The sequence below is a fragment of the Staurois parvus genome, unplaced genomic scaffold (assembly GCF_062004578.1).
Source record: "Staurois parvus isolate SC_StPar_1 unplaced genomic scaffold, SC_StPar_1.0 ptg000019l, whole genome shotgun sequence".
Taxonomy (NCBI): domain Eukaryota; kingdom Metazoa; phylum Chordata; class Amphibia; order Anura; family Ranidae; genus Staurois; species Staurois parvus.
Genome location: NW_028317815.1, coordinates 30,941,009 through 30,955,493, shown reverse-complemented (window position 1 = coordinate 30,955,493; position 14,485 = coordinate 30,941,009). Strand labels below are relative to the sequence as shown.

General features: G+C 41.0%; 1 protein-coding gene across 6 annotated transcripts in view; it reads right to left on the bottom strand.

The window, feature by feature from the left end:
* FRMD4A (FERM domain containing 4A) overlaps positions 1 to 14,485 on the bottom strand; it is a 558,898-nt gene that overhangs the window by 6,399 nt on the left and 538,014 nt on the right. For 4 of the 6 annotated variants that reach the window (XM_089686117.1, XM_089686116.1, XM_089686114.1 and 1 more), the window contains exon 22: positions 7,120 to 7,216. The exons of 1 other annotated variant lie outside the window; for it this stretch is intronic. In XM_089686117.1, coding sequence (XP_089542243.1) covers positions 7,120 to 7,216 — 97 coding nt within the window. Of the gene's footprint in view, positions 1 to 3,739; positions 3,812 to 7,119; positions 7,217 to 14,485 lie in introns of all 6 variants that reach the window. One more of the 6 variants, XM_089686115.1, reaches the window with a different exon arrangement.

The following is a 14,485-nucleotide window of genomic DNA, read 5'->3' as shown; positions in this document are numbered from 1 at the left end:
CATTTTTTAAGCACAGTAAGCAAATGCCTGAACCTCTGTCAGCTTTTTTTTTATTGTTGTCCGTTTCCCTGTTACAGATTTTTTTCTTCACTTCCTGTTTGGTAAAACATTGTATCCAGCGAGGGGAAATATCTATAATGTAAGCCTAGCTTCACACAATTGCAGGTAAAAAAAATGTAAATCACACTTACTCCTAAAGGCAAAATGCCTTTGCAGATGTGCAGGGGTGATGGCACCCCCATGCATCCGAAAACGTGGTGCGTTTTTAGGTCAATGAAACCGAATGGTGCTAAAATGCCTTGTAGTCAAATTTAAAAAAAAAGAGTCGTGGACTTTTTCCTAGCAGGAAATGCAGCTACAGCAGCCTATTCAAATAAAGCTGCACTTTAGGTAAACACCTAAATGAACAGCTAAAATATATACATAGGAACAGTTAGCTCTGGAAGGATTTGCAAGTCTAATCAGTCATATGGTCCCATTTTACTTCACTGCTGCTAAGGAACACTGTGACAAATAGCAGCATGCAATGCTACAGAGCATTGACCCATAGTATGCAAGGGACACAGAATTCAAGACAGATTCTGTCATTTATACTAGTATGGAAAAAATTTATTTTTTAATAATTAATATAATTTCTCATGATGGAATTATATATGTAAATGAGCTTCCCCCATCCTCTGGAACTCACTAACCCAATCCATCAGACTGTCACCTACCCTCCTCACCTTTAGGCACACCCTGAAAACCCATCTGCTCAGAAAAGCCTACCCCGCCCTCACCTAACTGCTGATCTCCGCTCTCCCCACCACTCCATCCCCCACAGCTATTTCCTCCTGTACCACTCTCCCCTCCCTCCTAGATTGTAAGCTCCAAGGAGCAGGGCCCTTGAACCCCTCGTGTATTTTATTGTATTGTTACTGTACTGTCTCATGTATTGTCTCCCATTGTAATGTACAGCGCTGAGCAAACTGTTGGCGCTATATAAATACTGTGTAATAATAATTATATATATATATATATATATATATATATATATATATATATATATATAATGAACAGTAGTCTTAGTTTTCAAGTAAATAAGTGTTCTTGTCAAAATCTGTCTCTTTCATTTTAACACAGCACTGCCCAAATGTGTTCAAATGAAGAACATCGCAAGACAAGGAAAGGCTATATTTAACCTTACTGGTCTGCAATTCAAATGCACCCTGAAATAAACTGCTATTTGCTTGGAGGGCTCCTGTCATATTGTGCATTTTATGGCACATACTGTATGCCTTACATATGTGCCCTATTTCAGTGCTGTGCAAGTCCGGTTTCCACTCTGACCCAGTCATCTCCATTTCCTCTGTTGCTACTTCCAGATTTTCAGGCATCCTCTGCAGACACTGATGATGGAACTACTGCACATTTATTTATTTCAGGTACTTATATAGCGCTGTCAATTTACGCAGCACTTTACACACACACACACAGACACACAACATTCACATCAGTCCCTAACCCACAAGGGACGTACAATCTGAACTCCCTAACTCACATTCATACATAATAGGGCCAACTTAGACAGGATCCAGTTCACCTACCAGCATGTCTTTGGAGTGTGGGAGGAAACCGGAGTACACGGAGGAAACCCACGCAGGCACCTGGAGAACATGCAAATTCCAGGCAGGTGGTGCCGTGCTTGGGATTCGAATTTTCAGACCATTCTCTGTAAACCCTAGAGATGGTTGTGTATGAAAATCCCAGCAGATCACCAGTTTTTTAAATACTCAGACCAACTCGTCTGGCACCAGCAACCATGCCACATTCAACGTCACTCAAATCCTCTTTCTTCCCCATTCTGATGTTCAGTTTGATCTTCAGCAAGTCGTCTTCACCACATCTAGATGCTTAAATGCATTGAGTTGCTGCCATGTGATTGGCTAATTAGCAATATGTCTCACCAAGCACTTGAGCAGATGTACATAATAAAGTGGCTGGTGTGTGTATGTCCCAATGTTGGTGTGCTTGCAGGCACCACGAGCAGGTGTGTGGCTTTCACATTTATTTACAGTTGTGTGCAATTGGACCGCCTGGTTTTATTAAAATCTTACAACATCTGACTGCTGGGATATTCTGCATGTACTTGTAATGACCTGCACCTCCCTCGACAGTTATAAATGGACTTTGCTGATTACCCATTTCTTTTTTTCCTCTTTTAGCTAGTTGTCAGATTACATTGGAAACTATAAATGTTTACTTTGGCTTGAAATGGTTCAATAAAGTGTTTTCATTAATGAATACAATGTATATATAGCAGCTAGAAATAAAATGTCACATTTCCTAGGCTGTACTGTAAGTTAAATAAATTACTGCTCTCTGTTCTGTTTATTCAGCAATTTATTTGTCCAAACAGCTGATTGGATGTTGATGTATATGGAGAATGAATCAAAGAAATACCATAGATAAACTACTATCCAGTAGAGCTCAGATTGGGCATGGGAGAAGCAGTGCACAGAGCCAGTCAGTAATATTGTGGTAGGAGAGAACAGTGAGGTGAGCTCATTAGGCTGCTGCTTCTCCTTTCACTGTCCAGTCAAAGACTGGAGGAGGGAGGAGACTTGTTAGTGTTGCTTAAACTAGAAGTCAGTGCTAGAACAAACTATGTCTAGAACTGCTCCCTCTCCCTTCTAACTTCTATACGAACGATCCTGTAGAAGGAAGATGCCTATAATTACCTATTCCTAGTCTGGTCATGTAATCCCAGCAGCAGATTCAGGGGAGAAGAGGGACAACTGACAACAGATGCCCTATAGTAAGCCTATGGGTAGCAACCCTGCCCATTGCTGCTGCTGCTCTCTCCTTTCCCATGACGGCAGCCGTTGGGCCTTTTAAAACTGAACCAGAGCACCCTGAGAATAGATAAGTATATATTGTTCCAAAAACCTCAAGGACTTTGTAATTTCCTGTGCAGCATTATCTTGAGCAGTCTCCGCACAGGTTACCTCTGAACTAAAGAAACCTCCTCTTATGTTATGGAGAGTAGGAGAGGGAGAGGTGTTCTGTAGTTCTAACATTTCTGTCTTAGGGTTGCGCCATAGATTTACACTACAATTTCCCACACTTAATCCCTGTAGTATAAGGGAAAAAAGTTAAAGAACAAAAAGGTAGCATTTTCAGCCTTGCTGGACTACAACATGAGGGGGAATTTGTATTTATTGCACAGATGTACTACATAGGATTTCAATTCAGCCGAAACATACAGTACGTTTTAACAATAAGATATAAGCTGCACACAAAGTGCATTGTTTCCAGTGTGTTGGCTCATTCGCATACTTACAATGTGAAGTGCGACCTTAGTGTAGCCCTGCAAAGCAGCAAGCAGAGCCTGCATATGTAATGAGCAAATAAGGCTACCCCATGTACATATGTAAATCACAAACTATATACAGAAAGGTTTTCAAAGCATTATTACCCACCACTAAGATTTACAACAAGCCGATAAAAAGGACCACACACTTCCTTTAACAAAGGAACGCCTGTAAATATTTACAGCGAGCTGTAATTTTACCATTCCGTGAATAACAAACAAGAATGTCTAATTTTGCAGTAAAATCTGCACTATGACATCAAGATTGTCCATTGAACCACAAATGGATGTTATCCAGCACAAATGAGGTATAAATGATATAGACGATGAATTTCCATGCACAGTGTGACTGGGTCACTTGGATGTGTCATAAGCATTATACAATACCTCTATTCATCAGTACTTTGGTGACTTGAAGACTCAGACCCATCCAAAGTGGGTGAGTTTTCTGTTTCATCTCTGAGCAGAGGAGCGCAGTGGGAGGAAAAGTAGAGATACAGTGAGGCAGATGTTAATTAGTGACAAGTTAGTACAGCTTGGAAAAGAAGATCAACAGCAGAATTGCACATAAGTTAGTATTTAGTGAAATTTAATGGAAGGGACTCCAAGATTAAAGACGAAGAATTATCCAACCTTCTATACAGTGGTTAAGTATAAGCAAAGTAGTGGACAGAGATCACATGCAAGGCCATTACACACCACAATCTGATCCTATGATTTCTTAGGAGGCATGGCAATTCCAAATCATGGCATTAAACAGATGGCAAGTTATCAGGTACCTGCCCTAAGGCTGGCCATACAATTATACAATTTTCCTTTAGATTTACCAAACCATATAATATGGAGGTCAAACCTAAACACTTTCAATTTGTATGCAATCAGGCAGGCCCATCTACTGCATAGCTGAAGGTAAACCTAAAGGAAATTAAGCAAATAAATTGAAAAATGTATGACCAGCTTAAGAAGTGCTACCAGGGTAGTGCTATCAACATTCTGATGGACTTTTGACTACTGCAGAATTTAGTGTGCTTTAACTACCCTTTTCCTGTGGTTTTCCAGTTTCAGATTACTTTTTTGGCTTTCAAAATTCAGTAGTCTTTAAATAATTTTTTAGCTTCCTTCTTCCTAAGAGAAGTATGGCAAATGCTTTTTTTTGGCCATACTTCCCTTGTGGGTCACATGAGTGCACTTACTTTTGCTCTCCTGTGACCCACAGTCAGCTGATAATGGGCTACTGCCCACTATCAACTGATGTCACAGAGCCTGTCCAAGCTCTAAAACGATCCCAACCATAGTGTCGGAATCAATCCGGATGTCTGATTGACAGCTGGCTCTCAGAATGTGACTAAGCACTGAAGCCAACTGCGCCTGCCCTCTCCCTTGCCTGGCACTCCAGTTAGTGCTGGAGAGGCAGAGCAGAGAGCGATGCCTGACAGTCACTGCTCTCTTCTCTGAGCGGATTAAGAGCCGAGTAATCAGCAGTCATGTGATAACTCATTCCTAAAGCCGCCGTGGCATAACTGCAGCATCAGACCGATGCTGCAGCATAGAGGTGGGTATTTTTGTTTATGTACCCCAAACTTCTCCTTTAACCCCTTCACGCTGACAGTACACAAATATGCGGCCTCTTTGTGGCTGGGCTTTGATGCTGAGCGACTGCATATTTGCGTACCGTTTGTAAACAAACGTGCTGAGAGTACGTGCCCTGCACGCTCCCAGCACAGGTCTCAGCGTCCCACAGAAAGGTCCCAATCTCTTCTTGTGAATGGGACCTTTTCCAATCATGTGACTATCATGACAGCCAATCACGGCAGTCACATGACCCTAAAACCTGCCCCCGCCTCCCGTCGTCAGCGTGAAGGGGTTAAACAATGCACTTATATCTGCAGCGATGTCTACTGATACACAGAAGCTTCTCTTATATGCTAAAGAACACATCATAGCTTCTCAGGGCAATGGAATACATTCTAGCTGACCATTTACTTTAGTGTGTTGGAAGGAAAAAACAGACCACCAAGTGCTTCAAAAGATAGGCAAAATTAATTAGGGGGTGTTTATCAACTAAATTAGGGACACAATTAGGTGCTAATCAGGCTGCCTCTTATTTAGTAAAGTATATGCAACCAGTTTAATGCATGTTTGCATGTCCTGCACCTGGAATCCTGAGCATTAAACTCCAAAAAATTTATACAGGTCTGTGACAGATTTAGCAAAGAGATATCCTGTCCAGACAGATGCAAAAGTACGAAGTGTTAAGGGGCAGGTTAAAGTGTTACTAAAGGTCCAGATTTAAAAAAAATGCAAAAAACAGACATGTTATATTTACTTGCTCTGATCCTCCTTTTCTGGAGTCCCCCGCTGGAGCTCCTGGCTCCCCCCCCCCCCGAGGGCTGAGTGCCCCCCAGAGCAAGCTCCACGGCAGGCACTCTTGTGCGCTTGCTCCATAGCTGCCTCTGTATGTCTATAAGACACACAGGGCGCAGCTCAGTCCTGCCCCCTCTCCCTCCTCACTGGCTGTGACTGACAGCAGCCAACTGCTGCCACTGCTGTGTCTCAGCCAGTGAGGAGGGAAGAGACCCAGGAAAGCCGCTGCTTTTGTGCACAGCGCTGGATCGTGATTGGGCTCAGGTCAGTATTGGAGGGAGCAGCACACAGAAGGTTTTAATTTTCATGCATATAATGGATGAAGGCAGGGTCGGACTGACAACTCATGGGGCCCCCGGGCAATAGGGGATCATGGGGCCCCTGTGTCCTTGCCCAAACTTAAAAAAACCTATCAAAAAGGTACCAGAGGCATCTCATGGGGCCCCCTACTGACCCTGGGCCCTCGGGCAGTGCCTGAGTTTCCAAATGGTCAGTCCGTCCCTGGATGAAGGTAAAAAAGAAACCTTCAGCCTTTAGAACCACTTTATTTCTATTGGTGAGTTGCTTTAGAGCAGAAAAGGAGGAAATAATTGAAATTGAATTCTTGGAGTAAATCTGTTGCAGAATCTGCCTCACTGCTCCTGTTTAGCAGTACCATGCTGTGCCACAGATTCTATAAATGTCCTTCATTATGGCCACTTCCATGATAGTAAGCATAATCAACTGTCTTTACATTGGTTCATTTGTCTTGAAGATCACCCCAGGAGTCCCAAAACACAGGGTGCTCTATATGCAAATAGCTACCAGTTATCATTGTACAGAGCCCAGCCCTGTCCTCTTCCCACGCCTCACTCATCAATATAATGAGGGGCTTTAATGGCCAACAGTGATAAGAGAGAGGCAAGACTTGACCACAGGCATTATTCACTATTCGCATAACAGAGAGCCCTGAGCTATATCACCAGGGTACTCTAGAAAATAAGTGAATGGATATACAGGTACTCAGGCCAAGCCATTTGAAGTGTTGGCTAGCATTACATGGACGAAATGTTAAATTGAAAGCATACATGTAAATCTCTTAACGAGGTAGGAGTTTTCAGAGTTGCCAGTCCAGTGACTTACTAGGTAATGAAGCCATGATCAGCATGAAATTTTGAGCTTGCACCTTTAAAAAACAAGTCTGATATGGCAGCTGCTGCAATTCTTACCTCCTGCAATTACTTTAATAAGAATCCCCTATCCACATTCCTTTCATTCCAGGCTTTTAGGAGGTCTGTTTACACACCCCATGATGTCATTGTCTGACAAATAAGAATGGTATGGAATGCTCCAGCAATTCCTTTTAATGAAAGGGCAGGTAGTTAAAAATGAATGCTAATGATCTATTAGGCAAAAAGACTTACCCAGTCTGCCAGGTTAAAATGTGGTGAGGGCTGCTAGGAGGTGTGGCTGTTAGATCACTACAAGGCGTTGAACTTCTTTGACCATGGGGTAAGGCAGCTGGGATAGAAGCACAAACAAAAGTTAGAGGAGGTCAGACTATGCAGCTAATGAAAGCAGATATAGTCTAACAATCACATTCCATTCAACATAAGTCACATTAAGGAAAGCTTTGATCTGGGAAGCAAATCCAGGGTTAGTGCAGAAACAGTCAAATAAGGATTGCTCAGCCACTTAAGAACACAATGACACTTTTGGCTGGAGTATAAGATAGAACACTATAAATATACATTGCTCATACATACCTGTATAGTAAATTCTACATTTATATGGATTGAGAGAAAAAAAAATAGTATAACGTGATTGTATTTTTTAAACTCCTTCCAATAAACTGTTTTTACAATCTTTATAACTATGACACCAACATTTTCTGTAGCTTTTACAAATAAACCCTAAGGTGCCCAGCTATAAAGCAGTGATATGGCCATCCTACGACATCCGTCATAATGGTGCTGAAAAAAGTGATTGGCCACACCACCAATCACACAGTGTTCTCTTCAACGTTTTGCAGAGATTATGCCCGGGACAATAAAAGCTCCAACAAGTGACCTGCATTTTATGAATTGAATAAGATAGCAAGTGCAATGTGGGGTAAACTGTTATAAATGGTTAGTGGGGGGGGGGGGGAGTGTTCTATGTGTGCCCTTAGAAAGGAGCAACAACTTCATGCCTACTCTGTGCTGTCTGTATCCGTGTTGGAGGCTGCCAGTAAAACCTTAGGGCTTGTTCACACCATGGAGCAGAAAAGTCAGTTTTTCTACACACGTTCTGCATGGGCACAAAATCAATTGTTCCCTATGTGCCCTTTTCACACCACAACACTGGTATCATGCAGATGTTTTTTGCAACGTGTATAAAACTCATTGAGGCACGCATGAAAACTGATGTCTCTGCAAGTGAAAACTGCATGTCAGTTTCCATCAGTTTTTCTGCACGTGTGGTGTGAACGAGGCCTTATTCATCTCTTTGGTGTTTATGAAGGATATACCATGTCAGCCCAGATCCACAGATCTGCAGACCAAGAATGCATTTTTGTGGTACTCCAAGTTCTGCAATGTACTGCAAAGTCACACAGCTACTTTCACCAGCCTTGTCCATTAAACAAGCATTGCAGGGATGTATAATATGCAACTCAGAATTCTAGAACAGCAAGAATTAGGAGAAGGTAAAGCATAACACTGATAGTCTGCCACGCCAGTTCAGTGCTTCCTCAGGCCACAGTGTACAACTAGGAACACACCTCATTCTTCATGTCACCTTCTCACATTTCCTTTTCCCTGGTTTTTATTTGCTTTATTTATTACAGTTACTTATAGAGCGTCGTCAACTTATGCAGTGCTTTACATATATTGTACATTCACATTAGTTCCTAACTTTCAAGGGGTGTACAATCTAAGGTTTCTAACTTACATTCATAAATACACAAACTAGGTTCAATTTAGACCGGAGCCAATTAACCTACCAGCATATCTTTGGAGTGTGGGAGGAAACCGGGGTACCTGTAGCAGAGGCGGACTGACAACTCATGGGGCCCCTGTGTCCTTGCCTAAACTAAAAAAAACTATGAAAAAGGTACCAGGGGCATCTCATGGGGCCCCCTACGGACCTCGGGCAGTGCCCGAGTTTCCAAATGGTCAGTCTGCCCCTGACCCATAGGAAACCCATTCAGGCACAGGGAGAACATGCAAACTCCAGGTAGGTAGTGCCGTGGTTGATTTTTCTATTTAAGGCTTTGTATGGTGCATTGATGTTCTACATGGTGGCCTTTCCATTCCCAAATATGATTTTTCATTGCTCTTCTGTTAAAATACTCATGCAAGATTATCTATTCTGATATTATACAAGATTTATATAGTGCCAACAGTTTGCGCAGCACTCTACAAAAGTAATATATCCTGTCATAAGATTATTAAGCTGTTGGTGTAAAGACGGAAAACAAAACAAAGGTCACTTTGCTACATTTTGATATATAGAATTTTAACTGGAAATTTCAAGCCAATTAATATCTAATTTACAATTCATTCTCCTAAAACCCATATGTCTAACTTTACACATAGCCTGCACTTTTTTACCAGTGATCTCAAAGACCAATTTCCTTACAGGAAACATATGCTCTCTTTAAGGTAAAGGGGCACATCTGGAATGCTAGCATCGAGCATAAAATATCTTAATGGATAGATTGAAAATTATCCATCATAGGTTTAAATACAGAGATTAGTTTCACCTCATTCATTAAATGATAACTACAGTATTTGGTTAACTACTTGTTGCTGGACTAACTGCTTCATTGTTCAAGTACAGTGCAGTCACCAAGGGAGTAGACTGTGGTGGGACTATAGAGTGCATTCTGGAGAGGGGCCACACGTGAGACAAATATCCAGCTAACTTCAGACTACAAACATTGCTGGGATTTGTAGTGTACTATGAACATTATGTCACAGGGCACATTCTCATAACTTCATTCTGCTGCTTAGCCTTTCCTAAATTCAGAAAAAGATGGGAAGGAGTTTGAGAATAGGCATCCAATGGCGAAAAACGTTCTAACAACATTTATTTTGTTTTGTGATTGTATTATTTTATTGCGATTTTTTTTCTCTCTCCTCTTCTTGGGTCCCCATGGTGATCTTGGCTCCTCCTCCTTTGTATCTGCCCCTCTAGCAAGCCACTTGTTATGGGGACAGATGCAGGAGCTCAATCCCGAATCGGGCTGGGTGTGTCCATACACACACACGGTGCGGCTCTGACCTGCCCCCCACTCTTTGTTCACTCGATTTGACTGATAGCAGCAGAGACAATGGTCCCCGCTGTTCTTAGCAAAGCTTGTGAGACCAGGAAGAGAAGTTGAGAAGACTTCCATCTGGCACAGTGCTGGATTGATACGGGAGTAAGGTAAGTGTCAGGGAGGGGATCAGGGAGAACACAGGAAGGTTTTCTACCCTAATGCAGATATTGCATTAAGGTTAAAAAACCTTTAGACTTTAGAACCACTTTAAAGTAGAACTATAGGCAACACTTTTTTTCATTTTGGATAGAAAAAGGGATGGTTATAACCACTGTCAGATTTTTTTTCCACCATCTGTGTCCCATTGTGGAGATTTCCCTTCACTTTCTGTCACAGCCAAACAGGAAGTGAGAGGAAATCCCTGAAAATTAAAGGAATTCCATGGGAACCCCCAGGCCAGCAAAACTATTGTCCCCATTGAAAGATTTCCCCTTTATTACTTTACTGGGGACAACCCAAAATCTTGGATTTTGTTTTACTTTTACTTTCAATGATAATGGTAAACAGGACAAATACACACTGACAGAAGTTTTAATCCCTCTCCATTCTATCCAAAACTAAAACAAAGTTTTGCCTTTAGTTATAATTTAATATTACTGCACTTACGGCTCCAACCAAATTTTGTTTTTTTTTCAGTTCAAGAAAAAAGGAGGCATAATTATCAGCTGCCTGCTCCATCTGTTATCCTTCTAGCTCAATCTGACAATACAGAAGTAGATTGTGCTCTGCAAAACTTAACTATTTGGTCCTAAGAGACCCAGTTTGCAATCTTAGCCAATCCATGGTGAAGGGCAAACCTGATCTATATGGTTTTTAGGCCATATGTACTGTAGGCAACAATTGCACAGGCTAATTATTTGTAATAAAGATGAAACAAATGTTGACATACATCTATACACACTGTCCAAGCATTCATTATATTAAAGAATTATCATTACAATTTTTTTTATATTGTTCTGCACTCCCCCTTGGGACAAAGTATATGCAGTACTTTGTCCTATGTAGCTAGGCGCTTACGTTTAGTTAAGTCTGACTTGTCCCCCTCCCTGCACGGCAAATCCAATAATTTGCTCAAAGGAGATGGACTTGGACTTGTAACTGCAGCTTGTCTCAGGTCAGAGGACTTTTCTGAGACAAGCTGTGGCATGAGGAATGAAGAGGCTGACACCCCCCATCCCGCATTTCCGTCGGGATAGTGCTCTGAGCCAAGACAAGCTGCAGTTATGATGGATCCATCTCCTTCCAAGACATTTTCAGACCGTGTGGGGAGGGGGGCAGGTCAGACTTTAGAACTAGAACCACTTACCTACATGAGAAAGAGTACATGGGGAAAACTTGTAAAACTAGGTTACCTCTGAACAAATCAGCTCTGTGAATGAGAGATTATATCAAGACTGAGATTATGCTTTGTATACCTGGGCAAAGAAAATGAAGAATCCCCCTTGTACAATGCAAACCTGGCTAGAAAACCAAAGACAAACTAACAGGTACTGTATAAATTAAATATTGAACAAAGATGGTAAATTTACTACAATGAAGTATCACACGGTGCAAAGAAGAGAGGAGTTCCTCACCAACATTTAATGAGCTCACACCATGCTTATCACATGACTACCACATTCTACACATTCTGTCTAACGCACCCCTGGAGTCATTCAGCCAGGCGAAGCACAGGAATGACCTGACACAAGAGTTGCCATGGAGACAATACTTATAAAGTTTTGTGTTACAATTCAGACTTCGTTAACATTCATGTGCTGCCTCTAGGCAATCTTTGAAAGGCCACAGAAAGAAAAAGCACCACAGGAGCCTTCATTTTGGAGAAATATAATATGCTGATGAAATTCTTTTTAAATGGTAGAAAATATCATACAACATCTAGGCCTGGTTTAAAATGATAACAGAAGTAATGTGTTTCAGTTGTATTTTTGTTTTAATAATATAACGACTGTAGTAAAAACTAATCATTTTTGTAGCACCCCTAAACCTCACATTACCATTAGACATAATCTGACTGTTTACTACAGAACAATCGGACTGCCAGACAATTTGCACTTCACTGGCTTGTAAATGTATATTATGGTGGGAATTTTAAATGTCCTAACAGTAGCAAGTTTAGGCAGAAAAATATATTTTATTTACTTGCACACTACACATTGCTACTGCAGTTATTTCCTTTTATTACCAGTTGCCCCACTGTATTAGATTGTAAGCTCTTATGAGCAGGGCCCTCTTAACTCTCTTTTATTTTACTGTATTGTAACTGTACTGTCTCCCTTTATATTGTAAAGTGTTGTGCAAACTATATAAATCCTGTATAATAATAATAATACTACCTAAGTAGAATCCCAGCAAAAATGTTTAGTCTTGGATTGGGTAAGGAAAGGGTCTTTACTGTTGGGAAGATTTCATTATACTTTCTGTCCAAGTGACAACATTTTCACTGATGCAGCAAATAAGGGGAAATCTCTCTAGAAGAGTTATAAGAGCAATAACAGTCTTTTATCATGTGTTGTAATGCTGACTTGATCCCCCACCCCCATCTTTTATTGCTATCTGAATTGCTGTTTTAGATTTCCCTTGCTTCCTGCCCTAGGTGTGCCACCAGTACAGGAGATGGATAGATATTTCCTCAAAGGGGCCATAGACAGCATCAACAGCAATACAAATATCATCATACTATACCAAAAAAAACAAAACATTTCTGCTGATGTTATGCTGAAAATGAAGACAAAAACCCATAAGGTCTTAGATTGTAAGCTCCAAGGAGCAGGGCCCTCCTAACCCTCTTGTATTGAACTGTATTGTTGCTGTATTGTCTCCCGTTATATTGTAAAGGCTGAGCAAACTGTTGGCGCTATATAAATCCTGTATAATAATAATAATAAGGGTAAAGCAAAACGTCACCCAAAAGAGGAAATTCTGCTTTTCCTCCTCTTCCCACCCTTCTCTCCCATGTCTGGAATGTTTTTTGTAGGGGTGGGGGAAGGGGGGAGAGTGGGTATTTGATTTTAACAGGTACCCTCTCCCATTTCTGCTCTGGCTGCCCAGGCAAATGAAGTGGGCTGCCCACAGTTGAGATGCCACCACCTGGACCCGAAGACAGGACAAAGAGTCAGGTGAGGACATCGCTGGATCTTGAGACAGGTAAGTGTGTGTTTCTCAAAAGTCAGCAGCTACATTATGTGTAGCTGCTGACTTTTACATTTTTGTTTACAGGGTGAAGATCCTCTAAGCAAAATGAATTATTTATCATTTTCATTTGTTTCACTTCTTTGCAGTAGGTGGCCGGTTAATTTAGATGCTTGTCTTCCAGAGCAAACCAAGAGCGTCTGATAGCTGATTTGCATTGCTCCGAAATAATGTACACCTTGATTCACACACGATAGCTACAGTAAATGCTAAATGGACATGTTGGCATTGCTCTACATGGCAATTTTCTTTTTCCATGGCATTTTCTTTTTCCAAGTATATACATAAACATGCACAAATTGCCCAAGTGCTTGCTGACACCTCTAAAGTGGGAGAGATGGGTGTGACACACATCTCTGGCCCCGACTTCTCTTTATGTATAATCCATTATAAAATGGCAGTAATTATCCATCCAAGCCTGTAATTATGTTAGATCAGCCAAGTGTGGCAGGTGGCCACCAGCTCGACTGGACAATCTGCCAGGGTCTAATATTCTGATCTCCAAATACACAAGATATGGATGCTGGCTATAGACGTTGCAAGGCTGTATGCAGTCTATACACAGAAGGCAAGCAAAGATGTTTTGGCAAATATTATGGCTTGCAATGGCCATGCATCTTCTGAGATCAGATTATTTGTATTAATCACAATTTCATTGGATCAACATTTTATTTCATTAATAAGCAACCAAAAATATGTTATAAGATAATAGATCTGGAATAAACTATTACATAAGCCATATCTTCACAAAATGAGGCCTTAGCGATCAAAATAACGAATCTAAGGAGCAATATTTTATACAAAGTACAAAGATTACATGAACATCTGTATGATTATGAGCCAGCAGGATGAGAACATCCTGTCTACCCGTTATACATTGTATAGAGTGCAATGAGATTTGTCTCACTAGAACAACCTCCTGTTCACCACCCTGCAAGAAATAGACCACCCACTTAGGAAAGCTGGTGAAAATAAGAGGCAGACCCAGGGAGGGAAAACCTTTTGGGGTTTCTCACAATACTTGGCTGTACTAACAAGAAAACATGCCAATAAAACAAGATTGTATATATATATGACTGATAAATAAATATTGGTGCATACCAGAGCACTGCCTATTGACATGGCAAAACTATAGTACGTGGATGTAAGATTTACACCATTTTACTGCCTCCCTTTATATTGTAAAGCGCTGAACAAACTGTCAGTACATTAAACCCTGTATTATAATAATAATAGTAATAATAATAAGGTTTTGGAATTGTGGTTTCAATTACATATTAGTGACATCTTTGAAC